We start from the raw sequence: 27,446 nt of genomic DNA, 5'->3' as shown, positions 1-27,446 counted from the left end.
TGCACACACAGGCTCTGCCACTGAGCGGCATCGTCGGGCTGCAGCTTGAATTCTTCTGGGGTGGGCTAGACTCCACTGGCTGCCTCTAGACTGACACTTCCCCTGCTGGTCTGGCCCAGTGACGTCTGGGTCTTTCAGTCACAGGTTTACCGGGCCAGGTGTTGAAGAAAGCTTGCTTGCTTGGTTGATGGGGGTTGGTTGGTTTGTTTTTAACAAGAGTTTTCCTAGGTAGCTCAGGTTGACCTTGAACTCGGTATGTTCTGCAGACAAGTCACTCCAGCTGGCAGAGTGGGCTTGGCTCTTAGCCAGCTTGGAATTCCTCCCAACAGATGAGTCCCTAGTAGAGTGGCCTTGATTTGTATAACTAGTCTTCAAATGGCCTGGTCCAGACTCAGATGAAACGCAGTCTCTCAGACCCGATCGTGAAGTCAGCGCCATCACATGCCTTCCCCCCTCAGTTCCCCCTTTCCCTTCCTTGGTTTTAAATTGTGGTTGTGTGTGTGTTGTTCTGGAGAGTGCAGTGTATCAGTCATGGGGATGCCCACTTGCAGTTCTAGCACTTGACAGGTAAGGCAAGAGAGTTTGGAGTTCAAAGCCAGTCTCAGCCACATAGCAAATTCACCGCCATTACGGGTTATATGAATCTTATATTTTTGGTTGTGAGCCTAGCCTTTAACCGCTGAGCCATCTCTCCAGCCCACGGGTTATATGAATCTGCGCCCCATCCCGGCCCCCAAAAAAAATCCATTTAAAATTTCTTCTTATTATAGCATGAAGAGTATAGAAGTATGGCTCTGTTGCTCGAAGACTTTTTCTTTTTGTCTCCATTCAGAACAGTCTTTGTTTGGGGGGTGTTGTTTGTTAAGACAGGGATTTCTTTGTGTAACCCTGGCTGTCCTGGAACTCTCCCTATTGACCAGGCTGGCCTCGAACTCAGATCCACCTGCCTCTGCCTCCAGAGTGCTGGAATTAAAGGCGTGTGCCACCACTGCCTGATTGTCTTGGATGATTTTTTTGTATTATGTCTGTATTTATGATCTTTTGAATGTGTCATCAAATGTAGGCACTAAACCTGTGGCCTTTCTATGCTACTCCAGACTGGAATGTAAGTTTAACTACTTGAAAATGTCTGTTCTGCCTATGGACTTTGTCGTCCAGAATTGACGTGCCGGAGGCCATCAATAGACTTTGAGCAGACGCATCTGGGGTAATCCTTTGGTTTCAGTGACTACAATCCCCATGGGGTTTCAGGGCTGATGAACTCATAGGGCTGAATGAGTGGTGCCCAAAGACCCAAAGTTGCTTGTCCCAGGAACTCTAGGCCAGCCTGAGCACCTCGTCAAGAGCCCTCTCTCAGTGGTAATAATAGTGAGGCGTGGGGGGCCATGTACCTCTTATTTCAGCTCTTGGAAGGAAAAGATGGGGATCTGTGTATGCTGAGACCTTCCTGTTTCAAAAAATACATATAAAAATAACAGTAGAAATAAAAATAATAAATGGCAGCTCGGGAGTGTAGCCGTAGGTGCTCAGAATCAGTTCAAGGCCAGCCCGAACAACTTACTTTGTCTTGAAAAATGTCTTGAGGTACTGAGGTATAGCTGAGGGGCAGAGAATTCGCCTCAAATGTACTGGGACAGAGGGAGGGACGAGACAGACCTTGTAAGTACATCTTCCTGAGGAAACAAAAATTAAATACTTTTTTTAATGAAACACAGTTTAATTTCATCATTGTCTGAAGAGTATACCAAGACAGTCATGACGGTAGGCATTATCAAACAATAAAGGCCTGTATATTTCTCAGGAACTGCCAAAACACAGTCGATGCTGTTTATTTTTGATGGCATGTGAGGTAAGAAACTGTCGGAAAATAACAAAAAGGTCTGATGCTTAGTGGCCTGTAGGAATTATGTGCAGGTGAGGCTGCAAGGCGCATGGGCCTCGGCCAGTCGCTCGCTGTTACCCGCTGCTCTCTCACAGCACAGCAGACAGCAGCCGTGTGGCCTAACCCACAGACGCGTTATGTACTCTAGCCCTTCACAGGAAACTGATGGCATCATTCAGCAGTGACAGAGACACTGTGGCGGGTCCTACTGCAGAGCATGTCACCCTCAGTTCCCACCTGTCACAGCTACCCATCACTGTCCTGTCATTGTGGCTGACAGCAGCTTGACAGCTTCCTGCACCCTACCGACCAGCACACTGGACACCTGCACGCAGAGGCACATCTAAGTCTGCCCACCACTCCCTGAGCCTGGAAGGAGTTAGCTGTACCAAGCGATTTTGTCAGCAAGCCCCACGTGGACCACCTGAGGCAAGAGACAGGCTGTTCTGTCCCATCTTGAAGTAGATGGGAGGAGTGAACCTGAAGAGATGACTTGGGTTAAGAGCACTGCTTGGAAATCATGAGGACTGGATTCCGAATCTCAGCAGCCATCTAACAGTGGGGTGTCCTGAACGAACCTAGAACCCCAACTCTGATGAGGGCAGCAACAGGAGGACCATGAGGTTTGCTGGCCTCCAGTGTAGCCAAGAAAATGTAGCCCTAGGCTTCGGGAGAGACCCTGCATCAAAGGAGTTGGGTGTAGAGGGCACCTGGTGCCTTCTTCGGAGCTCTCCATGTAGAGACCATGCATGGGCACAGGGGGCATAAAGAGACAGTGTGGACAGGAGAGTGGGGGAGACACTGACAGACTCCACTAATGGAGAGGTGAGCGCGACCTGTCAGACTCACTCTGCGCCCCACCCCCACTCCCCACCCTGTAAATTACAGTTTTATTTAGAGGGGATGTGGAGTGCAAGCGTGTGTGTGAAAATCAGGATAATTTGCTCTAGTCAGTTCTCTGTCTCCACCATGTGGGTTCTAGAAATTGAACTCAGATAGTTGGGCATGGTGGCAGGTACGTCCATTACCCACTAGGCCATCTTGCCAGCCCCCACTAGGATCTTTTTAGATTTTTTGTTTTGTTTTGTTATTAGAGACAGGGTTTCTCTGTAGCTTTGGAGGCTATCCTGGAAATAACTCTGTAGACCAGGCTGGCCTCGACCTCACAAAGATCCTCCTGCCTCTGCCTCCCAAGTGCCGTCCCCACTCTAGAATCTTAATTCAGTGCAACTGTTGCTGCTGGTGATACTTTGTGGAAAATCTTGGCTAATGGCTAAGCCAACAAAAACAAGGTGAAGCTGGGTTTGTCATGCCCTCTGTGACTGCCTGTCTGCCATTCAAATCAGCAGAACAGATTTGTTCTGCCCAGGGTTGGTTGTGGAAGCTGCTTTGGGGGCCTGTAGCAGCAAATCCTGGCAGCCAGAAAGAGAGAGGAATCGGGTCCCAGTAGGCCCCACTTTGAAAGCACAAAGCTAGGAATAGTCCAGGGGGCAGGTACTTGCTGGATTACCTGAATTGTCTTGACCTTCTGGGCTCAAAGGATACCCTGCCTTAGCGCCTGGGGCTGTGGTTGTGCTCCAAACAGTAGCTCTCCTCAGCCCCTAGTGGCTGCTGTCCTGGCTCCTCGGCTGGGTGCCCCTGAAGCCATCACGCGTGTCTGTCATAAATCTAAGCTTGCACATCGTCCCTTCTTGGGGACACTGGGTTGCTTCTTATTTTGACGATGGTTTAAGGAATGTATTCATCTGTCAAAACATTGACTCATGCAAGTGCCGCGGCACGCCCATAACCTCAGCCCCTAGAGGTGGAGGCAGGAGGATTGGAGTTCAAGGTCATCCTCAACTACATAATGAGTTGAGCCTGACTAAGCAACCTGAGATTCTGTCTCAAGTACCCTGCAGAAAGGGGGTTCCCACAGCTGGAGTGGTGACTTGTTAATCCCAAAGAGAGGAAAGAGCATCACCCCAATTCTTGGGTCAAATTATGCAAGCTTTACTTTCTGTCAGTCTGTGCTGGCTCCTTAAAGTGGGGTTTGAGAAAATAGCATGGAACACAGGGAAAGGTGAGGTTTTTATAGTCCCCCAAAACCTGCAAGGCTGGGGGAGGTTCAAGTTTTGGATTGTTTTCAGAGGAGTTTTGGTTATATAGGAGTTTGACTAAACAAAATTATTTGGCAGAACATCTTATCAGGATGGAGGGTGGGGTATAGGGTGTAGAACATGTCAAATTCCAGAAAATGCATCAAGACACAGTCTAGCCCAAGTTTTACAAAAAAAAAAAAAAAAACTGAACCTATTTTGGACTTATAATAAGATGGCTTTTAATCTTAAAATGGTGTCAGATTCGGGCATTGGTGGCGCACGCCTTTAATCCCAGCACTTGGGAGGCAGAGGCAGTCAGATCTCTGTGAGTTCGAGGCTAGGCTAGCCTGGTCTACAGAGCGAGTTCGAGAGTTTGAGGTCAGACTCCAAAGCAATACAGAGAAACCCTGTCTCAAAAAACAACAACAACAACAACAAAATGGAGTCAGGCTGGTCCATCGGTTATCCTTTTTTTGGTTTTTTTGAGACAGGGTTTCTCTGTAGCTTTGGAGGCTGTCCTGGAACTCACTCTGTAGACCAACGCCCGGCTTACATCTGTTATCCTAGCACCTGAGAAGCAGAGGCAGGAGTATTGCTTCAAGTTCAGTATACATAGTGAATCTTAGGTCAGCCTGGGCCATAGAGTGAGTCCCTACCTTGAAAAATAATAAATAGGCTAAAGAAAAATTAATAAAAATGTATATATTTTTGTGTATTACAGTGTGCGCACACACGCTCATTTGGTTGTATGTGTACCCATGAGAAAAGCCTTAGAACTTCGGGAAAAAATGGGAATATTGTTTGTTTCCTGTGAAGGTTTTTATCAGTGCGCTGGCTAATTTGATAACTTGACAGACAGGCTAGAGTCGTCTGAGGAGGGAACTCCAGCTCCACAAAACTGGACTGGGCAAACCTGATGTGGGACGCTGCAACCCATTGTGAGAGAGGGCACCTCTGAACTGGGCGCTATAGGAAAGCAGGCAGAGCCAGCCAGTAAGCAGCATTCGCGCATCCTCGATGAGCTCTGCTCCTGCCTCCAGCCCCCCCCCGTTTGAGTTCCTGTCCTGACTATCTTCAGTGATGGACTATGAATGTGGAAGTATCAGCCAAATAAACCCTTTCCCCAACTTGCGTTTGGTCATGGTGTTTCATTCCAGGTATAGTAACCCTCACTAAGACAGGCAGCAACATTTTAGCCTAGTATTTCTTTTGTTTTGTTTTGTCTATTGCTTTTCAAGACAGGGTTTCTCTGTGTAGCTTTGGAGCCTGTCCTGGAACTCGCTCTGTAGACTAGACTGGCCTCAGACTCACAGAGATCCCTCTGCCTGTGCCTCTGCGTCCAGAGTGCCGGGATTAAAGGTGTATGCCACCAACACCCGACCAGCTTAGTTTTTCTTGTGACCATGCTGTCTTGTGTTGCTCAACTTTTCGAAAGCAGAACCGTGTGAGTACCCGTGTGTGCGCATCATGTACCTGTTTCTGGTCTGAAGGGCACTCTTGGGTCTCGTGGAATTGAGAGGTGGTTTTAAAAAACAGGGTGCATAGTCCACCTGGCTGGTGTCTGGGTGATGTAGCCAGGGCCCTGTGTGGTCCCTGCGTGGTCAAGTCTCTTTCCCACGTCTTGCCTCTGGTACATGCCCCTCTGCAGTGTATACAGGCTGGCTGTTCCCATAGAGCTGGTGTTTTCTGGCTCTAACAGTCTAAGGTATTCCAAAGCTTTTTATTTGAACTGTGACATTCATGCTTTGTGGGCTTCATAGAGCACCGTCCTTCCGTGAAGTTGGATGCCTGAGCACTCGGTTTCACCATTGCCATTCCACAAACACCAGCACATGGTGCTGACTGCATGTTTTTCTGCCCCAGGGAACCATCAGCGTTGGAGTAGATGCCACTGACCTTTTTGATCGCTATGATGAAGAATATGAGGATGTGTCTGGAAGTGGCTTTCCGCAGATTGAGATTAATAAAATGCACATTTCCCAGTCCATTGAGGTAAAGCACAGACCCCTCTCCCGGTACAGCCTGGGCTGAGTTAATGAGGCGCAGTGCCGGAGCAGCTGGATGGGAGTCGGCTCAGGGTTTCTCCTCATCTTTATTTATGAAAGGCTGCAGTTAGCCACAGAGAGGGGAAGGGAGGGCGACAGCCTGTGAGCATGCTCCATTCGGCCTTGCTTGTCACCGCTCTGCCCCCACACGGGCAGCTGAGTGCTGGCACTCAACTCCCAAGGGCCTAGGTCTTGTCAGTTAGGAGTGCTAATGGTGTAAGCATAGATGGCCAAGGTCATGGAGATGTAGGCAAGAGGGCAGCCCTGGCTGGCAAATAGTTCTCAAAGCGAGCCTCGGTTCTGAGTCCTCAACTGAGCCAGGGAATTGGAACACCACCCTCTTGTCCCTGCATGCAGTAGGGACAGGCCACCCTACTTAGCACACCAGGGTCTCTGGCTCCATAGCATCTTCATTTATTATCAAGTGCATGAGCCTGCCCCATGGAGTTAATTCCAAGAAACCTGCTGTCCTTGAAGAGCTCTTAATGCAGCGAGAGCCTTGGTGGCAGGCTGGACTAGTGAGCCTAGACAGCACATTATGGGAAGGCACATGGTAGGCTGTCGATTGTAGTTCCTGCCGTGGCACACTAGACCTGGTGTCCAGCCACTCTCTGTGAAATTGCTGCAGCTCACCAGGTCTCCCTGACAATTACAGGCCATGGGCTTGATCCCCAACACCATAAACATTCATAAACGCACATGGCCGGTCATGATGGCACATGCCAGCACTAGGAGGCAGAGGCAGGAGCATCATCCCACAAGGAGGCTAGCCTCATCTGTGTACCCCACGGCCAGAGCTACATCGTGAGACCTTCTCAAACAAAGTTTTGTAAACTAAACTACTACTTTCATGGCCGCTGGCGTAAAGTGAGGAGACAGCCAGCAGTTGAGGAGGCCATTTGTGTCTGTGTCCTGAACTGCCAGGTGACCTGTGTCTTAGACTTACGGTGTGTCGCCATTGCTTCTGTTGACTTGCTACTAGTGGCTATCCTCTCTTAGGCACCCCTGACAGCTACAGACACAGCCATCCTCTCTGGAAGTCTCTCCACCCAGAATGGCAATGGCGGCGGCTCCATTAACTTTGCACTCCGACGAGTCACATCTGCAAAGGGATGGGGAGAGGTAAGACCAGCTGGATTCTGGCCCATACATGGGTCCTACATGGTCCCGTTTACAAGCTGACCTTCACTGCCTGAGGGTGACGTTGCTTGAAAGTCACCTGGGCTAGTAATAAATGAGGCAGCCGGGAGAGTGCCGGAAGGGCTGAAAACTCCATGTCAGGGCCCAAGGCCCAAACTGACACCCTGATAGGAGGCCTTCCTGTCGGGCAGCAGTCCAGGGAGAGTTGCGCCGCCATGGCTGGCCTACAACAGGTAGCCCTACAGTGAGAAGAGGTGTGGACTACCAGTCTTCCCCCCCCCCCCACCTGAGCCAGGGGAGGTCAGGGTTCAGGGTTGAGGGTCCCTATCCACAGTCTGGGATCCTGTGAATCTGGGCAGAGATACTGCTGAGATGCTAGGGATCTGCCCACCCCCTGTTGAGAGCCTGGCCAGGTTCATGCTGAGCCTGGGCTGCTGCTGGGGAGAGAGGCCAGTAATGCTTTCTCTGTTCTTTCCAAACAGTTGGAATTCGGAGCCGGAGACCTCCAGGGGCCTTTATTTGGTCTCAAGCTGTTCCGTAACCTCACACCAAGATGGTAAATGCACAAGACAGCTCCCTGTATTAGAGCCTTGGATCTTGTGATTGTGGACTTTGAAGTGGCCTGTGCTGTGCGAGCTCAGTAGGGCAAGTGCTTTGGGCAGCTTGCAGGCTGCAAAGACCTCTGCACTGGGAAGCAGGGCCAGTCTTCGCTCTGTACGGAGCAACTTTCCAGCTTGGGGCTATTTGCCTTACAGTCCTGTGAAACAGGATTTGTGGGTGTGTTGCTGTCTCTCCCAGAGCCGGGGGACTACCTGGTGGTTGGGTGGACTTGGCCACACCAGAGTTAACATCTCTGCAGCTACAGTGATGACACATCCTCCAGACTTCGGTCCTGTTTCCTTCCCAGCTAGTGCAACACAGAATACCCTGCCAAAAGCAACTTAGAGGAGACCATTGCAGACAATAGTCCATTACAGGGAGAGTCACAGCAGCAGGACCCTGAGGGAACCAGTCACATCACATGCATAATCAGGACAGAGAGGCCAGGTGTGGCGGCACACACCTTTAACCCAACACCTGGGAGGCAGAGGCAGATGGGTCTCTGAACTTAAGGCCAGCCTAGTCTACAGAGCACGTTCCAGGCCAGACAGAGAGTCTGTCTTCCTTGATGCTCAGCATCCAGATCAGCCAGGGCTCCCTACTCCATGGCCAAGTCCAAGCTCAGCCCTAAAGTGCCTCTGTAACACCAGGTGTGGTGATGAAGAGATGGGTAGAGGCCGGGGGATGAGAAGCTGAGAGTCACCCCAGCTACCTGTGGAGAGTTTGAGGCCATCCTAGCACGCAGAAGTTTTTGTGTCAGAGCAGACAGAAACTTGCTGGGTAAAGCCAGGCTTAGTGGTGTGTGCCTCAGACCCCACTGGTCTGCCAGCTGGTACAGAGGCATTAGAAAGTCGAGAGTGGTGTGGACAATGTATAAGACCCCTACTCCAAAAGAAAGCAGAAAAGGCTAGCATGGTTGTAATCTCATCTTCTGAAAGGTGGAAGCCTGAGGATTAGGAGTTCGAAGCCTGCCTTTGCTGCATTGCACATCAGAGGCCAACCACGGGCCTCCATGAGACCCTGGCCCCCAGAGCAAACAGCACTGTGGGTTGGTCTCCCTCTCTGTCCAGTGTCTGCCTTGCTTATCTGCCGATTCCCTCCCTTTGGAACAGAACCTGGGATCTCGTCCCTGTCTTTTTTCAGCTTCTCTGCACTTTCTCTTGGCACTCTAGTGATGACATTCTGTCTGCTGGCTCCACTAACTCTGACATGACTGAGTTTCAAACAGATGAGGGACTTTAGACTAGGTCTTGTGGAAACTAAAGAATTGGTTCTTCGTATTGATTTGGCTGAGGGAAACCCTTAGGAGTATAAAGTAATACTGATTTTAAAAGTTACTGTGTTAGCCAGGTGGTGGTGGCGCACACCTTTAACCCCAAGCACTCGGGAGGCAAAGGCAGGAGGATCTCTGAGTTTGAGGTCAGCCTGGTTTACAGAGTAAGTTCCAGGACAGCCAGGACTACACAGAGAAACCCTGTCTAAAAAAACAAAACGTTTGTATGCCATGGTTACCTTGATGGTTACCTTAATCCAAAGCTTAGAAAATCGAGAAAGAAATGACCAGACAATGCAGTGAGTGTCGGGGCTGTATCCTAAGGACACCAGTTATTTGTCAGCCTCCTTTGGTCCATACTGACAAAATACACTTCACCCAGAAGGTGGAGCCGCCCTTCCTGGAAGTCAGCTTCAGAGCCCTTCCCAGAAAGCTGGTTTTCTTCATTTCAGCAGGATGGACATCATAGTCCCTGGGCAGTTCGTAAGATTAAGAGACAGCTCAGCATTTAAGGGCGCTTGTGGAGGATCTGGGTTTGACTCCTCGCCTACGCGCCAGCTCCCAAGTCCCTGTACCCCCGTTCCAGAGGATCGACAGCACACACGTGGCACACACACCTGAATGTAGAGAGGACAGTCATACACACAAAATCTTTTTGTGGTGTGTGTGTGCGCGCATAGGCTGGGGTTCCACCCAGGACTTGTGACGTGTCTGCCATGTCCTTGAGGTAGGTGGCTCTACTCTCTCTTGTGAGTTGATGCATTTGGAGGCTGGCTCTTCGTGCTCCAAACCTGTGCTGAAGAAACCAGAGTGCCTAACATTGATGCTGGCTCTCAATGGCTGCAGAGCAGTGACCTCAGCATTCAGCAGAGTTTGGGGACCAACTACTGTCCTGAGCCCACTGTGTTTGGAATGTCACCAGGATTGCCTTCTGTTGGCTCTGTTGGTGGTGGTGGTGGGGTCACCAGAGAGGATCCTGAAAGACAGACCTCCCCTTTCTCTTCCCTTGCTCTCCTGCTTCCTTGCTAAGAGCTGGCCTGGAGATTTTGCAGTGAATCCCCACCTGGCAAGAGGACAGGAGCCTGTGTCACCTGTACCCTCTCTGTCTGTGTCCCCCCAGCTTTGTGACGACAAACTGTGCTCTGCAGTTTTCATCCCGTGGAATCCGGCCTGGCCTTACCACTGTGCTAGCTCGGAACCTGGACAAGAACACCGTGGGTTACCTGCAGTGGCGATGGGGCATCCAGTCTGCCATGAACACTAGCATCGTCCGGGACACTAAGACTTGCCACTTCACGGTGGCCTTGCAGGTGAGTGGAGGAGCTGCAGCCTCTTGAACATGGATCTCGTCTTAACCCTAACCCTGCAGAGCAGCTCTGGGTACACGCAGCAGGTCTTTGGCCTGTAGTGTGGATGGAGGGTGTGTGTTCTCAGTTACCCAGGTTCTCACGTCCTTATATCATCAGAGCGGTGCGCTCTCAGGTGCTGTGGCTAGGCAGAGACGTAGAAGCTGCTGGGAAGCGGGTCTCTCAAGAGTGGCTGCTCCTGGGTTATTCCTCATCCTAGCTCAGTGTTGCAGCGGTTTCTGTTTTTCCTGAGAGGCTAGCAAGCTGTAGTTTTCATGAGAAGTCTCAGTTTTTTTGTAGACATGCGCTTCATACCATTCCTGTTGATGGTTGATTTCATGGTTAAGACCTTGTCACCCAGCGCTGTCTCAGCAGCCCTGTTTTGTGTGACAGTCACTGCGGCGTGTCATTACACAATAGCGGCGGTGCTGGCTGCTGGTGCATGTGCACACACCTGCCCCGATGAAGCCTCCTGCAGCCAGATGCCCGGCAGCTGTAGGCAGCGAGGCATCGTCTTGCAGGATGGGGAGCCTGAAGCGGCCCCCTTTCACCTCTCCTCAGCTGGGCATCCCTCACTCCTTCGCACTGATCAGCTACCAGCACAAGTTCCAGGATGATGACCAGACGCGCGTCAAAGGGTCCCTCAAGTAAGTTTGGTCTTTGGTGGCACAGAGGTGAGCCAGCTCTGTGGAGGGCCCTCATGGAGCTGTGATGGGCACCTGTGTGTCATTGTCTCTCCTGTCATGCTCCCAGATTGCCCCTTGCCGGGTACTGGGATTCACTACTTTGTAGCCAGCATTGAGAGGCTCTGCTGCTCGAGAACCCCAGGATGTTCCAGTGCTGGTACCCACAGAAGCATCATGGCATCCACTCCCACGGAGGGCTGGGGGCATAGAGACTCAGCTGTTTGCAAGCAGCTCCTGTGTGGCTGGCGGGCAGGGGAAGCATGTGTCGGCAGCTGTGCTCTCCCACAGGGCAGGCTTCTTTGGGACAATAGTGGAGTATGGAGCTGAGAGGAAGATCTCCCGACACAGCGTCTTGGGTGCTGCTGTGAGCATTGGCATCCCACAGGGCGTGTCTCTCAAAGTCAAGTAAGTTGAGCCTGGCTCTTGCTAATGAGGGGGTGAGGTTGAATTCTTCTGTGTGTCACTGCTTGTGAGCTGCATGAGCAGAGGTCAGGGAGAACATAAACCCAGCAGTGAGTTGGTGGAGGCCTGGACTCTGCCCTGCTTACCCTGGGACTGTGCTGGTGTTTGGGCTCCAGTGGCCCTGTCCCCACCCAATGTCACCCAGCATCTGCAGCATCAGATCCCCCTTGTCTGATAGCATGTCGGCATGCACCCTTTCCTCCCCCTGCCCATTCTTCAGAAGAGCTGTCTGAGCTAGCTGCTCGGAAGGAGTGGCCTCACACAGCCCCGGCTACCCTGGAACTCACGCCAGGGACCCTGTTCTCAGTTACCTGGTGCTGGGATTTCAGACAGGCACATCTGGCTTCTGGGCTTGCTCACTTTCCGTTGTACCCCAGCCCTCTCTGGAGGGCGTCTTCCTTCCCGGCAGCAGGCAGCTGTCCATCCTCTTCCACCTTGGGGTTGATGGCTTCTGCCTGCCCATCCCACCACACACTTGTGTGCCGGATTCTTGGACAGCCGGCTGGAGCTCCTGGCTATCTCTTCCTGCCTCCCACAGGCAGCTCTATGGGGCACAGTCCTTCCTTGTCTGTGCGGACTCTTCCGCAAGTGGCCCAGTCTGGCCCCTGTTTTTAGTGCCATCATATACAGGTTTTGGTGTCTGGACGAAGTCCTACAACCTGTGCCCCACGACTCCCAAGGGACGACTGTACTGTATCTCCAATGTCCTCACCTCAAGGGCCCATCTTGGCCCGCTTCCTAAATCTCTCCTATGTGCACAGTGTCCCCTCTGTATCCATGGATCGCACACGTATGGATTTAAGGCACCGGACTCAGAAGTGAAGAAGGAAAAGCTGCCCAGATACAGACAGTGCAGTTGTGACAGCTGTGTGCACAGCGTCCGTGTTAGACATGATGAGAAGTTAGTGAGTGCTATTTAAAGTCTCTGGACATGGCGGTCGGGACTGTGCCACTAGTGTCAGGGCGGCCTGGGACTGGAAGACAACTGCAGTAAAGTGCTTGCAAGGAGGACTCGCCTTTGACCCCCAGAACTCATGGAAAAGTTCAGTGTGGTCACGTATGCTTCAGTCCCAGGCTGGAAGGTAGAGACAGGCGGATTCCTCGGATTTACTGGCCAGCCCACCCTAGACTGCTAGCCATCTTCCAGACCAGTGAAAGGTCTTGTCTAAGAAAAACAGAAATGTGAACTGTTCCGTAGGGATGACACTGAGGTTGTTTAGACCTCCATACGTACACTGTATCCACCAAAAAAGTTGGACAACTAAATTCTGAGTGGCAATCAAGTGCCCCCTTCTGGCTTCTGCAGGTACTGCGTGTGCATGATGCAGTCATACGTGTAGGCAAAACACTCATGCGCATAAATCAAATATGTTTTAAAATACTGATGAGAATGCATAGGCTTCTGCAGACACACTACCATTTTACAGCTCTGAGCTGAGACTTGAGGACACCGGTGGTTGTCTGCACTCTAGCCCACCTTTATCTGAAATGGGCCGCAGGTGAGGCTGAGCACTTGTGATGACGACACACTTTGAATTGCCTTCTCAGGGACAGCATGTCACCTGTCACCCGTTGTTTTCTATGACGCTATTAAGCTGCACAGACTAAATTTTGGTTTGGTTTGGTTTGGTTTTTCAAGATAGCTTAAAGATTTGTTATCTAATTGTGTGTGTGTTCTGTCCACATGAATGTGAGTGCTCCCAGAGGCCAGAGGCGCCAGATCCCCTGGAGCTGGGGTTTCAGGCAGCTGCAGGCTTCCAGATATAGGCACTGGGAATTGAACTCTAATGGGAGCTCTTGTCCCTGCTGGTCCTGCCGCCCTTCAGCCCCAAATGAACACATGGATGCTATGTTAGTTATAAAACTGTTGGCCAGTGACTTGGGCTTCCTGTTGGCTGGCTCTGTCCTAATTATTAACCCATTTCTATTAATGTATGTATTTCTATGTGTTCTTGGCTTACCGGAGAACACCTGGTGCGTCCTCTCTTCCCCGTGCTCTGCATGACAACTCCGCCTGCTACTTTCTCAGAGTTCTCATCCCCTAGCCCTGCCTATAATCCCTGCGTGGCCAGTCAGCCAGTGTTTTATTCACCAACCAACAAGGGAAGCATATATGCAGAAGGACACTCCCTTCAGAACTTGGTCCTCAGTGTGGTCTGAACTACCAAGCTGCTTCTCTGTCTCCTTCTGTTAGTACTCAGACATCTGTGCTGGCCTGCCGTTGGGGTTCTGATGGGACCCGCCCTCAGCTGCTGCCAGTAAGAGCACCACCTGTGCTGTTCACTGCAGGCCCTGTTAAAGGGGCCCTGCCCACTTCCCGTTTTTCTCTCTGTGTCTCTGTCCTCTCTCTTTCTCCCCTTCTTCTCTGCCTCCTCCCCCTTCTCTTCTGCTACTCCTATGTCCAGAGCCCAGTCTCCCCCTCACTCCCCTCCTTTCTCATTCCCTTTCCCCTAATTAAAAGCCCTCCATGGGATTAAAGGCGTGTACCACCATGGCCTGGCTTTTTTTTTTTTTTAAGAGGGTCTCACTAGATAGACAATGCCAATCTCAAACTTACAAAGATCCAAGTAGCTCCGCATCCTCGCTGATGACTTAAAGGTGTGCTTCACCACGCCAGGCTTGAGTCCTTCCTAATAAACATGGTTTTCAGCAGTGAAGCTCTTTATGGTCTACTTTATCTCACAGACTTGATATATTTTCATTATCCAGTTCAGGTTGTTAATCCACCTTCAGGAGGCAGAGGCAGGTACATACCGAGTTCCAGGCCAGCCACAAATACACAGTAAGCCCTGTCTCCAAAAAAAAAAAAAAAAAAAAAAAAGAATGAATGAATGAATATGTATTGCTTGAGGAAGAGGGAGGGAAGAAAGGAAAAATGAACACTGCTTGAGCCAACTGTGGCGTCTCATGCCTATAATCCATCTGAGGTGGGAGTATTGCTACACAGTCACGGCTAGCCTGGGCCCCACAGGAAAACCTTGTCATTATTATTATTATATTATTACTGTGTATACAGTCCTCTGCCTGCAGGCCAGCAGGGGGCGCCAGATCTCATTACGTATGCTTGTGAGCCGCCATGTGGTTGCCGGGAATTGAACTCAGGACCTCTGGAAGAGCAGCCAGTGCTCTTAACCTCTGAGCCATCTCTCCAGCCCCTCTTTTTTTTTTTCTTTTTCTTTATACTCCCCCTTAAGATTGTTGTTTTTGTTTGTGCTGTCGTGTCCGAGCAGGCGGGTGTGACGTAAGACAGAAAAGGTGGCTGGAGAGAGAGCCGTGGTGGGAAAACCTTGTCTTAAACAGCTGCATTCATGCATACACACCTAAATGAGCTGGGTAGCTGAATGGTGCAGTGTGTGCTTAACCCACACAAGCCCTGGGTGCTGCCGCAGCCCCAGAACACAGTGGGAAACATGCCTGTCCCGTGAGCTCGTCATAGTCACCTGTGCTGCTGCTGTCAGAACTCAGTCTTTGTTGTAGTAGATCTTTTCTGTACGGCCACGGAGACTTCTTACTGGGAAACTCGGCCAGTAGCTTAGGCGTGTTTCTAACTAGCTTGTATAACTTAAATTAACTCGTTCCCGGTTACCTTTACCCCATACTTCCCATGCTGCTTCTTCTGAGTCTCCTGGCTTCTCTGCCTTCTTCCCAGTGCCCTTTCTGCCTGGAAATCCCATCTGTTTCCTACTGTTGGCTGTTCAGCTTTTTATTAAGCCAGTCAGAGTGACACATCTTCACAGTGTACGGTGTTGTTATTCCACAATACTATGTTTTAAGATAGAATAAACATTAATCTGAGGCCCAGCGCGGTGACACTGACTGCGAGAGACTGGAGCAGGAGTGTCACTTGAGCCTCGTGTTCAAGGACAGTGTGGGTAACATAGATACGTCTCCTCCCTACCCCTCATCTGAAAACACGAATAAAGCCCATTACTTCTTGTTACAATTTATTTATGTGAATGTCCATCTGTGTATAGATATACATGCAGATGCCCGTGCAGGCCAGCAGAGGGCATCAATCCCCACGAGCTGGGGTTTCAGGCAGCTGTGAGCTGTCTAGCGCGAGGTCCTCTGCAAGAGCAGCCAGTGCTCCCAGCCATCTCTCCAGCCCCCAGTGCTCATATGTGGTCACATTCACAGCTGCTCTCCGCAGCCACTGATCAGGAGCTCCTTGACCTTTACAAAGCGTTTTAGTTAGGAGCCTGAAGTCTGGAGTTGTGTAGTGGCATCTTATTCCACCTGTAGTGTTGGGGTGCCACACCCCAAGGGAGAGCCTGAGTGAGACCGCCCCTCTTTCTTACAAGTGATCTTGCCCACACACCGAGCCCACACCTGAGGCCGCTACCTCGGTACCGTAGGCGGCACAAGACGCCACTACAGAGTTGTTGAGACTGCTTCTCTCACTGAGACAGGTGCTTTCCGGGGTTGCTTTCCTCTCCCGAGGCCTTTCACACGGCACAGCCATGGGACGTTGACCCGGTTAAACACTCACTCTCCGTTGCCCACCTGCCCGCCCTTGAGGCAGCCTGCTGTGGGTTCTGGGCCTCACACGCATGAGCAGCTCAGCTTTGGAGTGGTGTACTGCTCTCTAGAGGTGGCTGAGCCCCAACGCTCGTCCTGTGTGTTTTGTCCTTGTGTTTCCCACAGGCTAAACAGGGCCAGTCAGACCTACTTCTTCCCTATTCACCTGACGGATCAGCTGCTTCCCAGCGCTGTGTTCTACGCCACCGTGGGGCCTCTGGTGGTCTACTTGGCAATGCACCGTTTGATCATCAAACCATACCTCAGGGCTCAGAAAGAGAAGTGAGTTTGCACTAAAGCCTCTGCCTTGGTCTCCTACAAACTGGACAGGTGACTGGGTCTACCCCTGGAAAGTGCAAGTGAATACTAGGGAAGTTCTAAGCATGGCGTCTGGGTCCTGACAGGTCCTAGTCCCTGTTAGCCCGCTGCAGCGCAGGGAGCTGTGTTCCCTCTGGCCGGTCAGTCCCACCCTCAGAAATGACTTGTAAAACCGGCTTCAGACGGGACCAGCACACATGCTGCCTCCCGCTCCTCCATCCTAGACCTCTCTCCTGGAAACCACTGAGCTTGACGTGGGATGGGTGTGCTCTCTGATGCACCTGACTGTAGTCATGGAAACCACTGAGCTTGACGTGGGATGGGTGTGCTCTCTGATGCACCTGACTGTAGTCATGGAAACCACAGAGCTTGACGTGGGATGGGTGTGCTCTCTGATGCACCTGACTGTAGTCATGGAAACCACTGAGCTTGATGTGGGATGGGTGTGCTCTCTGATGCACCTGACTGTAGTCATGGAAACCACTGAGCTTGATGTGGGATGGGTGTGCTCTCTGATGCACCTGACTGTAGTCATGGAAACCACAGAGCTTGACATGGGATGGGTGTGCTCGCTGATGCACCTGACTGTAGTCATGGAAACCACAGAGCAGAGCTAGCTTTGAAGCTGCTTGTAGGGAGCCCCTCAGCCAAAACTGAGTCCAAGCATCCCTTGAAAACCCAGTGATGGCAAGGCCCTTGGTTAGCCTCGCAGACCCTGCGACACTAAGCTTGAGGAGGGACAGGGTGCCCCCTTGTAGTTGCCTGTGACCTCTGTTATTACTAGAGCGTAGGTGAAGGGGATCTCAATCTTAAAGGACAGTGCACAGGCCTGCAGCCCACAGGCTGGCCTGGGGTTGCTTTGGAAGGATAAATTCTAGAAGTAGAAATCCAGTTAGGGTCACAGACTGCATGCTGGGCTCAGTCCAGCAGGGGGCGCAGTTTGCTCACCATAGAGTCACTTGTGCCCTGCTTCTCTCCGAAAGGGAACTGGAAAAGCAAAGGGAGAGCACAGCCAGCGACATCCTGCAGAAGAAGCAAGAGGCGGAGGCAGCTGTGAGTGTTCCGAGCCCAGGCAGCCTCCTCTGCCCCTTCTCCATCCCATCCTGCTGAAACTGGGACTGGGGGAAACTTCCAGTGTGGATGGCAGAGCCTAAGGGTTTCTCTTCCCCAGCACCCTCATTTACTTGTAAGCCTTTCCGTGACCTGTGGGGACATTCTGGAGACTCTGGTCCGTGCCTTGAGATGAGTGCAACCCTCCAGAGGCCTAGCCAGGCCCATAAAGGGGCAGGTGCTACCCTGTCCCTCTGTACTGCCTGCTGTGGGGGTGAGGGAGCAGAGAGAGGGCTCCAAAGACTGAGACTACAGAGAGACGGGTCCCTCTCGAGAAGGCCCAGCTGCTCACTCGAAGTGTCTGCTGTAGGGCAGTCTCACTGTGTGTTCAAGGTGACCTCATACTTGTTCTGTAGCCCAGGTTAGCCTTGAAATGCATCCCTATGTATCCCTTATTCTTAAATACTGACCATGTGTTCAGTAGTTTCTCGTCCATCATATGTATGTACAGAGTCACTGCGAAGGAAGGCGCTGTCCCCTGCACCGGGGTCACGCTGTGGGGTCATGCCCTGTCAGGGGACTCCCCAAAAGTGCCTCAAATAGGGCTGAGGGCTTCAAACCTTCTGATGGGTGAGCTGAGCTCAAGGCGTGCACTCCTTCCCCTGCAGCCCCTGAGCACAGGGTGTTTGGCATACTCTGACCAAAACCAGTCCAGAGTCCCCGATGTGTTGTCTTCTCTCAAAGGTTCGGCTGATGCAGGAATCTGTCCGGAGAATAATCGAAGCAGAGGAGTCCAGAATGGGTGAGAAGGTGCCCCCTCTCTGGGCTGGGCTGGACGCTGGGGGTTTCAGGTCTCCAAAGGGAAGTGGCAGGACGCCCGTGTGAGCCCCGCCACTCTGTGACAGGGCTTATCATCGTGAACGCCTGGTACGGGAAGTTTGTCAACGACAAGAGCAGGAAGAACGAGAGGGTGAAGGTGATAGACGTTACCGTGCCTCTGCAGTGCCTGGTGAAGGACTCCAAGCTCATCCTCACCGAGGCCTCCAAGGTACACAGCCATGCCACCAAGGCCACCTGTGCCATGTGACAGGACCGTCAGGCCTGCAGTGACCGTTTCCTTAAAGTGCTGGGTAACTTCTGTGCTGGAGCCACTGAAGTCTGCCCAAAAGTGTCCACTGAGCGTCCAGGCGCCACCAAGCAACCTACCTGGCTCTTGTGTTTCATTTGGCGGCAAGTTCCGGAAGGAGGGTGTAGACGCATCTGGCCATGCCCGGTGGGCTTCAGGCTGGATGTGAGAGGGGGCTTGAGGGTCCGTCTAGCACTACCTCAGTATACAACTCTGAATTCTCGTTCCGTCATCAGGCCCCTTGTCCATGCTGTGCCCTGTTGGTGGCGGGGGGAGTGGCTTGGGCCTTGAGGGCTGACCCTCTGTTTGCTGCAGGCGGGGCTGCCAGGGTTCTATGACCCATGTGTTGGGGAGGAGAAGAGCCTGCGGGTTCTGTACCAGTTCCGAGGCGTGCTGCACCAGGTGATGGTACCTGACAGTGAGGCCCTGAGGATACCAAAGCAGTGTAAGTAGCTGGCCCGTGCTGTCACCTTCCCTCTACCAGGTCATCCGTGGCCGCTGAGTTTGTGAGGGATCTGTACGCTCTTGTCACAGATGGAGTTAAGTTAGACCATGCCCTTGGCCAGGCGCGGCACTGCAAGTACCCAACAAGTTCAGCAGGGACAGGGCTTCCACGCCATCCTGGGCCGCACAGTGAGGCTCATCTCAAAACAAGTCCAGCCAGGCAGTGGTGGGCACGCCTTTAATCCCAGCACTCAGGAGGCAGAGGCAGGCAGAGCTCTGTAAGTTCAAGGCCAGCCTGGTCTACAGAGCGAGTTCCGGGACAGCCAGAGCTACACACAGAGAAACCCTGCCTCAAAAAGTCTAGAGAGATGACTCAGCTATTCAGAGCGCCTATTGTTCTTACAGAGAGCCCAGGTTCAGGTCCCAGCACCAACACACATGCTCACAAGCACCTGTGACTGCAGTTTCAGGCGCTCGTGTATGTGGTGTGCATGTGTAACACCCAGGCAGAGCATATACACAGATACACATACATGCACAGAACATACACACAGACTTTAAAGGGTAGGAGGGCCACTCTTGTCACAGCTGAGTGTCTGTGTGGAACTCGGGGCAGGGGCAGGCGGGCTCTGAGCTCCAGGTCAGCCAGGGCTACATAGAAAAACCCTGACTCAAGACAAGCAGACAGGCAGCAGGGGCGGCTCTAGCCCAGCCTTGGGGCAGGAAGTGGAGGCGCTCGCCCATCCTCTGCTGACTGACTTGTGCTTTTCTTCCAGCTCACAGGATCGATACAGACGGATAAACTACTTGGAAACCTGAGTGAAAAAAGGCTACAAAAATATTCTCCTGGGAGTCTACAAATTTGGAAGCAGGGGAACCCAGCCATGAGATGTTTTTAGTTTATTCCTCAAGAAGGCGGCACTGTATCAATTATGTGAAGGGACACGCAGACAGCCTAGCTTCGTGGGTGCTGTGGGTAAGGACTGAGGCACCCCACCCTGGCCAGGCCACAGCACGGCCATCTTTCCCCAAGGATCATGTTCCTGGAGGGCAGGGCCCCAGCTGACTATTTGCTCACCCCTGGCCCTCATCATGAGTGGCCATGCATAGCAGCTCTCTGGAGTTGTTTGGAACATTCTACCCTCACTCATGGGACTGCTCTTCCTGAAGTCCACGCTGCACATGGAAAACATGCAAAGGAAGGAAGGTGTCGTGTGCTGCCCAGTAGACGCCCACAAGCCACCTTTCTCTTCTGAAACTTTACAGAGTGGACTGAAGAGGACTGTGGGTTTATAAAACTGCTTTTTATCTGAGAACAACGGGTTTGGAAACTAGTCTCTTTCTTCCCACTTCCAGAGCTTCTCAAATCATTCCTCCAGGCCCTGGCTTGGGACAGACAGGGGAGACCCCAGGTCCCCGGGTGCACTGTCCAGGCACACTGCCCACACTGCTGAGAGATCCTGCTGCCAGTGGCCCGCCCCTTCACCGTACACCACAGGACACCTGTCCTGCCTTGCCTGCAGCCACTCTAGAGGATGGTGTTGGAACGAGGGGAGCTGGGAGCTAAGTCTTGGAGGCTAAAGCCTGGGTGTGGACCCAAGGCTGGCCCAGGTACCTGTACCTCCAGTGAGTTCCCAGCAGGTGGTGTTGTTGCTTGCCAGGCCAGGCCCTCAGGGAGAACCCTCGAAGGGCTCCCAGTTCCCAGACTCTTGTGTTGCACACTTGCTGGGTGTCACTGCTGGTCCTCACCTCTGAGCAGGCGTCACACCAGCAGTGGCTCTGAACGTGGCCCCACAGCAGTAAGTGCTGACGGCGGGCGCTGCCTCCCCGTTCTCATAATCCTTCCATTTTAAAAGCAGCTTGATCTGTAATACTTAACTTTTTTTTTAAAGAGGATATTTCTTTGCCCCTGATTGATGTGCAGTTTGCACTGTTGCACGAGCCCAACTCAGTGTCCTGTGGCTCCCTGGGCACTGCTGCCCCTTCTGTGTAAAGCTGACTGGCAGCACTGCCCAACAATAAACCTGACCGAAAGCTGAGGCTGCTTTGTCCATTGGTGTGCGTGTATCAGGGAGAACGGTGGAGTCGAGGGCTCCCACGGCCTGGGCTTTCCCCAGTCCTGCTGCTCGAGCTTAGACCATTGGCTGCAACCTGAAGCTGGGGTTCCAATCTGTGCTAAATGTTTGCCTGAGATACAAGACCTCAAAATAAGGAAATCGGACGTAAGATCTTGTGTTTGCTTTTTAATTGTGATCTGGCTATGTAGTTTAGGCTGGCCCAGAACTCATGATTCTCCTGCCTGTGTCTCCTGAGCATTGGAGTTACAAGTGTGTACTCTACTTCTTAAAAGACTCTTCGTGTGTGAGTATTTTGCCTACATGTGTGTACCACGTGTTTGCATAGTACCCTCAGGGGTCAGAGGAGGGCAGAAGCCCCTAGAACAGAGTTACAGATGGTGGTAAGCCATCATGTAGGTGCTGGCCACTAAGCCTTGTCCTCTGAAAGAGCAGCAAGGACTGCACCCCACCCTGCATCCATCTATCTATCATCTATCCGTCTGTCTGTCTATCATCTATCTATCATCTATCTATTTATCTATCTGTTTTAGTCAGTCTGTAGTCAGTGATCATACCTGTCTGTCCTGTATCAGAGAAAGAGTATAAGCAGCAAACCTAAACACAGAGTTCAAAGAATTTATTCTGTTTACAAAAACCAGCCCAGAGTCACTCAGAAATACAGGCTGATGTGGGGGACCCTTGCCTGGCTAAACATGTTCCTGGAGGCAAACGGCAAGCATGGCCACCTCTCCCTCGGGAACATCTCTGACAGGGCCGTGACAACTCCTAACATTGGTCACTGTTACAGGACAGCCCCACAGCTGCCATCCTCAGCCCAGGAGACCTGAGATTGTGCCTCTCGCTCCCCCAGAACTTGGGTCCCTCCCCTGACGACTGCCTGTCTCAAGGCCCCTGCAGCATTAGTGGCCAGTGGGGAACCGCCGAAAACCACTTCCTGCTGGGGGCCACCACCCTCGCCACACCCCAGAGCTTGCTCGGGCTCAGCTCCGCTGTGCCGGCCGTCTGGCCCGTGATCCCCGCTGTCCCTCTCTGTAGGCTCGCAGGCGGCTACACGTCCTCCGGAGCAGCAGCCTCTGGGCCCTCAGGCGCCTCCGCAGCCTCTTGTTTTCCTTCAGTGTGAAGTAGAGTTTTTTTTTTAGGGTATCCAAGTCCAAAAGGGCGTAACTGTGATCAGGCGGCTGTCCCAGAAGGGGCCTTTTCGACCCCCTGGGGCTGGCTTGCAGGCCAGGGGCCTCCATTGCTTCTGTTCTCTCTGGTAAGGCCTAAGGACAGACATCAGCGAGTGGTAAATAGGAGCTGTCCAGATGGCCCTGTAGCCCCAGAAAAAAAGGCATCTGAGCTGGGGGTCACAAATGCCCATTACCCTTGGAGTTTGGCCCCAGCCCTGTTTCCCCTTGTGAAATCCTGGCGATGCTCAACCGCCATCTTGGTGCTCCTAGAGAGGCTCTGAAGTCCTGCCACCTACCCCGCTGCTCCTGTCCTGTGGGTCCTCTGGGGCACCTCGGAGACCAGCCTGTACCCGGGGTCTTACCTGTGTCGCAGGGCCTTCAGCGTCTGGAGACTCAGACTCTTCCAGTGTGCTGTCCCCACCAGCCCCCACCTCAGGACAGACCTGGGAACAGCAGGTGGAGTCAGGCTGACTGAGCTGGCAGACACCGGATCCTCATACAGCTGCCACTGTCCATCCCTGAGTAATCCCTGCGTGGGGCTGCAGCCCAGTCCTGTGCGTCCTCGGTCAGCCTGCCTCACTCCCACTCCGAGACGGAAGCCTATGACCCACTGAGGTCTGATGCCAGCGGACGGAAGCCTGCAGCCACAGCTTCCCTCCCAGAGAGCATCCTGGCCCTAACGCTCTGCCTTTAGTGTGACTCCAGCTTGTGCGTGCACCGCCTGGCTGGGATGTGTGAGCCTTGGGATGTGAGCGGAGCCGCTGTGCTGGCCTCTGAGAGGCAGTATCTCCTGTCCCTCGCCAGCCTCGAGACACAGCCCGGGTTTAGGCAGTGGGGCCTAACAATGGGCCAGACAGTGGCCTGGGGCACCCGAGTCCCCTTGTTCAGCCTGAAGTGGGGATGACCGAACCCAGCCGCGTTCACTCCTGCTTTCACGAGCTACTTCCCTAAATCCTGGGTCGGTGCCACCTGAACATGTCCCCACAGCTCCAAGGACCTGAGTCATCTGCATCACCTGGGAGCCGTCCTCAGCCCCTCCGTGCCACGCAATGGAAAGGTTATGCGGATCTGAGGTCCCTGCTACCTGCTGGCAGTGCCCACAGTGGCCACCTGTTTACCTGGGGACCCTGAGAACTGAAGTGAACCTCCTGAACCTGCTCAGATCTCTTCCAGCCTCTGTCCGCTGTCCCTGCTTTCTCCTCCACCTAAGCTGTCACCCTCCACCACGTCACTATAATAATAGAGCACACGGCATACCTCAGGCTGGAATCTGACAGTCTGTGCCTTCTTAAATGTAACTTTTTTTTAAGGTTTATTTATTTATTTATTACATATACACTTTTCTGCCTACACGCCAGAAGAGGACACCAGATTGAATTGTAGATGGTTGTGAGCCATCATGTGGTTGCTGGGAATTGAACTCAGGACCTCTGGAAGAACAGGCAGTGCTCTTAACCTCTGAGCCATCTCTCCAGCCCCCAGTCTCTGCCTTCTAAGTGCCAAGGTTGCAGGCACGCACCATCACACCTGGGTTTTTTGTTTGTTCCCATGTACCTCAGACTAGCCTCAAAGCAAGGATGACTGAACTTCTGGTCCCCGCCTCTGGAATGCAGGGTTGCATGCACAACCACAGCTCAGACTTCATGCAGTGCTGGGGATCTAACCCAGGGCTTCCTGCATGCCAGGCAAGCCCCTCTTCCCCAGGCCCCAGCGCGGATGCTTCAGTGCTAACGGAGCCTTAAATTACTTTTTTTTTCGGGGGCAGGTGGGGGGACAGGTCTCGTGTACCCCAGAACCGGCCCTACCCTCCTGCCTCTGGCTCCAAATTACGGGCTGACGCGCCTGCGTCACTGTAGCTCACGCGGCGCAAGGGTGTCCATCCTAGGCCAGTGCGTTCTCCCACCGCCTGAGCTCCACCCTCAGCCCAGCCTCAGCTGTTTTCACCTCCCGCTCAGCAGACACACAGTCGCACCGGCTCCCTACCTGTGTGGGGCTCTGAAAAGCGAACACTGTGGGCACAGCATTGTGTTTGAGGTTCTTGCGGTTCCCGAAAGCGCTGAAGCACTCGGGTCTGAAATGCTCGGAGCAGATGACCGTGTGCTGCTTGGGCTTGAAGTTGGCCCGGCCGATGCTCAGCACCCACTTCTTCAGCAGCTCCGGGCGGCTGAACGGAAACCTGTGGGCATAGCATTCCACAGCAGCGCTCTGGGAACTCGGCAATCCACCTTGTTAACCCTGTCTAACACCCAGATACTCTCACCACGGCTGTGATGGGCGCGTATATGAAACCCAAGATCATAAACGTGGCAAGAGAGCTATGCTCCCAGAGTACACGCGAGGAGAGTCACCCGTTCCTCCAGGAGCTTACTGCTGGCCAGGCCCCGATTTCCTGCCAGAACATGGTGGCAGTGGGTAGGACCAAGCCCCTGCCCTCTGGTGCCTACATCCCAAGCTGCAGCAAACCAGGCTGAGGTGGACTGAGGGCAGGAGCAGATGAAAACCATAGGGAGAAGCCCGTGGTTATGGCTAGCCAAGATGACATTTGAACAGACCCTGCAGCAAGTGGAAAGACAAACCCTGTGGCCTTCACAGACGATGAGTGGGGGTGGGCGCCCAGGAGAGAGAAGGACCACATGATGGCTTTATTTAGATATTTAGATAGATGGGACATCCCTGTGGGTTCTGGGTAAGGGAAGGAGAGGGAGTCTGTGTCCACCCAGGATGCAGGGAGAATGGCTTGGCAGGAGAAAGTGCTTGGGGGGGCGGGGCATTGTGAAAGCAATACTAGGTTAGAAACTCAAGTCTGCGATTCCAGCACTTGGAAGGCTGAGGCAGGAGGACCACTTTGAGTTGTCAAAAACAACCACCAAAAAAAAAAAAGCTAGGTGTGATGGCACACGTTTTTATTCCCAGCATTTGGGAGACAGGCGAATGGATCTCTCTGAGTTCCAAACCAACCTCATCTACATAGCAAGTTCTAGGCCAGCCAAGGCCTTTTCTCTGAAAAGAAAGAAAAGAAAAGGCAGGTATCAAGGTTTGCCTGTGAATCATGAAACCGTGGACAGGAAGGCGTTTCATGTTTGCCGTGGAGGGGGTTTGGGTGAGCAGAAAGTTGAAATGTTAGGTGTCAAGTTCAAGGTGCTCTTTGGACTGCCAAAGTACAGGAGTGGCAGATGGGCACGTGTGCCTGGGATGTCCCTACAGAGCCCGTGTCCCCAGGAGACTTGAGCACTCTGGAAGAAGCTCTAGGCGAGGAGAGCAAAGGAGACAGGTCAGGGAGATCCCTGACAAAGGTCAAAATGTGCCCTAGGATGCACGTGGGGAAAAGACCAGTGCAGCCAAAAGCTACCAAGTGAGACCAAGGCAGACGACACGGAAGTACAAGCAAGACCTGGGCACAGCGGGGTAGCCTGGGGTCACCGCGGAGGATCCTGGTCCAAGCCAGCCTGGGCTACACAAGACCTCCGCTCTCAGGAAAGTAGGAGAAACACGGCCTGTGGCAAGGACGCAGACGAGAAGTCACAGCGTGGCGCGCATGAAAAATGCCCTTTCCGGTATATGCAATGACTGTCAGAACATTTTAGGGGCAGCAAGATGAGTCAGTCGGTAGAGGCACTTGCTGCCAACCCTGATGGCCTGAGCTCAGTCCCCAGGATCGATCTGTACGGCCAGAGGATAGAACCAACTCCTGAAAGTTGTCCTATGACCTCTGCTCAGGCACTGCGACATCTGTACCCGCACACAAATGAAAACTTAAAAAGCAAGAGTGAATGGCGGTGACTGTCCCCGGCGTATATGGCAACATGACCGGGAGGCAGCACAGGTCCCTTGGTAACTAACTAACTGCCCATGCGGCTACCCAGAGGCCCTTCGTTCGCAGAGCTTAGACTCCCGTGCAGAAAAGAAAGCAATCGTGCACCTGGGGCAGGGATGACTTTCACAACAGCGCCCGGAGGGAGAAAAGCACACGCTGGGACTCCATTACTCAAGGCTAACCCCGGCCACACGATGCACTCACACACAGCTAACCCCGGCCACACGATGCACTCACACACACTACAGGCAGACTATCTCCCCGTGGGCAGGTGAGAAGACGTGGGTGCCAGCGGAGATTCCTCTGTGGCTGCCAACTGATGTGTGCATTTTTCTGTGGCTGCTACTCTTCAGTAGACACACTGAAACAGCGTACCGGGCGGGGGGGGGGGGGGGCGGGCAGCGGGGCCGAGGGAGGGGGGCCCGGTGCGAGCAGGCTGCCAGGCCGAGCTCGGGGAACTGCGCCCGGAAGGCTGACTTCGCTCGAAGCTGTGGCCTTGGAGGGTGCTTCCCTGGAAAGGGCTACGCACGAGTTGGGCTGGGGAAAGGAGTCCTGGGACTACAAGGCCGGGTATCCACCACCTTCCCACGATGCAAGTCCCTGCCATGCGGCCGGCCATCCTGGAGGGCGCTCATTCCTCCAGGCCAGGTACCTGGGCCTCCCTCGAGGTGACGCAGGCAGCAGGAGGCCAGAGCAGGGACAGGGCCAGACGCCGCCCACGCCCAGCCTGTTCACACTGAGCGCCTAATGTTTCCAGGCGAGATGGGTCAGCCCAAGCCTGCACCTAGAGGGGCCGGCGGGGCGCAGGCTGAGGCCGCGGGAGCGCCGCTGACGCCCGGGCCATCCCCCTCCGTGCAGTCCCGGTCCACTTCGCCCGCACACCCTGGGCCTCCCCGGGGCTCCCGCCCGGTGCACTAGGGTCTGTGAGCGCTCCATAGGTTCTGGCCCCAGTCTCCCACTCCTCACCGGTGGAAGGTGAGCTGCTTCCTGCGGCTGCTGTAGCGGTTGCAGCATTGCCTGGCCGCACAAGACTTCGGCATCTCAGAGATGGGCCCGCTGCCCCTAACAAAGATGGCGGTACGCGGCCTCGGGGGCGGAGCTTGGGGGCGGGGTCTGCAAGGCTCCCGGTGCTGGGACCCAGCTTTGCTAAACTCCTAGGGATGCCTCCAAGAGTTTAAGCACAATTAACCTTGGAAACCTGAACCAGAGAAGGTGTCGACCCTCAACTCAGCTAACAGTTTAATAGGTAAGCAGGTAGGAGGCTGGGCTATCTGGAACTGAAAACTCCCTCATCAGCCTGCCACATAAGGTTTGGATCCAGTGGATTCCTAGCACTGGAAACTCACCTCAAACTCCTGTCTGCCTGCCTCTGCTCGCCAAGTGCTGGGATTAAAGGTCTGTCCCCATGCCAGAC

At 53.1% G+C, this 27,446-nt stretch overlaps 2 protein-coding genes across 4 annotated transcripts in view; one reads left to right on the top strand and one right to left on the bottom strand.

Moving 5' to 3' along the window:
- Dnajc11 (DnaJ heat shock protein family (Hsp40) member C11) overlaps positions 1–21,010 on the top strand; it is a 46,207-nt gene extending 25,197 nt beyond the window's left edge. The window contains exons 5-16 of one of the 2 annotated variants that reach the window (XM_040735101.1): positions 5,827–5,955; positions 7,008–7,130; positions 7,631–7,704; positions 10,142–10,331; positions 10,929–11,014; positions 11,342–11,458; positions 16,160–16,315; positions 17,335–17,404; positions 18,146–18,203; positions 18,307–18,449; positions 18,843–18,972; positions 19,748–21,010. In XM_040735101.1, coding sequence (XP_040591035.1) covers positions 5,827–5,955; positions 7,008–7,130; positions 7,631–7,704; positions 10,142–10,331; positions 10,929–11,014; positions 11,342–11,458; positions 16,160–16,315; positions 17,335–17,404; positions 18,146–18,203; positions 18,307–18,449; positions 18,843–18,972; positions 19,748–19,773 — 1,302 coding nt within the window. In that variant the 3' untranslated portion in view covers positions 19,774–21,010. The remainder of the gene's footprint in view (positions 1–5,826; positions 5,956–7,007; positions 7,131–7,630; positions 7,705–10,141; positions 10,332–10,928; positions 11,015–11,341; positions 11,459–16,159; positions 16,316–17,334; positions 17,405–18,145; positions 18,204–18,306; positions 18,450–18,842; positions 18,973–19,747) is intronic. The other variant, XM_040735102.1, reaches the window with a different exon arrangement.
- A 640-nt stretch (positions 21,011–21,650) lies between these two features.
- On the bottom strand, positions 21,651–27,142 carry Thap3 (THAP domain containing 3). 2 transcript variants are annotated; one of them, XM_005079285.4, is made up of 4 exons: positions 26,999–27,142; positions 24,202–24,394; positions 22,581–22,661; positions 21,651–22,311 (listed from the first exon to the last, which is right to left on the bottom strand). In XM_005079285.4, exons 1-4 carry the CDS (start codon positions 27,070–27,072, stop codon positions 22,030–22,032), a joined length of 630 nt encoding a protein of 209 aa, XP_005079342.1. In that variant the 5' UTR covers positions 27,073–27,142; the 3' UTR covers positions 21,651–22,029. The 2 variants fall into 2 exon arrangements, with proteins under 2 accessions (XP_005079342.1, XP_005079343.1); XM_005079286.4 differs by lacking the exon at positions 22,581–22,661.
- Between the last annotated feature and the right edge of the window lie 304 nt (positions 27,143–27,446).

Source organism: Mesocricetus auratus, unplaced genomic scaffold, assembly GCF_017639785.1.
Source record: "Mesocricetus auratus isolate SY011 unplaced genomic scaffold, BCM_Maur_2.0 Super-Scaffold_100042, whole genome shotgun sequence".
Lineage (NCBI taxonomy): Eukaryota > Metazoa > Chordata > Mammalia > Rodentia > Cricetidae > Mesocricetus > Mesocricetus auratus.
The sequence above is the reverse complement of the archived record's forward strand: the minus strand, read 5'-3'. Positions and strand labels throughout refer to the sequence as shown.

Bases quoted from the DNA above. Each gene is read 5' to 3' on its own strand.
- Thap3 (XM_005079285.4), bottom strand. From the start codon at position 27,072: ATGCCGAAGTCTTGTGCGGCCAGGCAATGCTGCAACCGCTACAGCAGC. The intron at 24,395-26,998 runs GTGAGGAGTGGG...CTATGCCCACAG, and splicing joins AAGCAGCTCACCTTCCACCG to GTTTCCGTTCAGCCGCCCGG. The intron at 22,312-22,580 runs GTAAGACCCCGG...GTCTGTCCTTAG, and splicing joins CTGAAGGCCCTGCGACACAG to GCCTTACCAGAGAGAACAGA.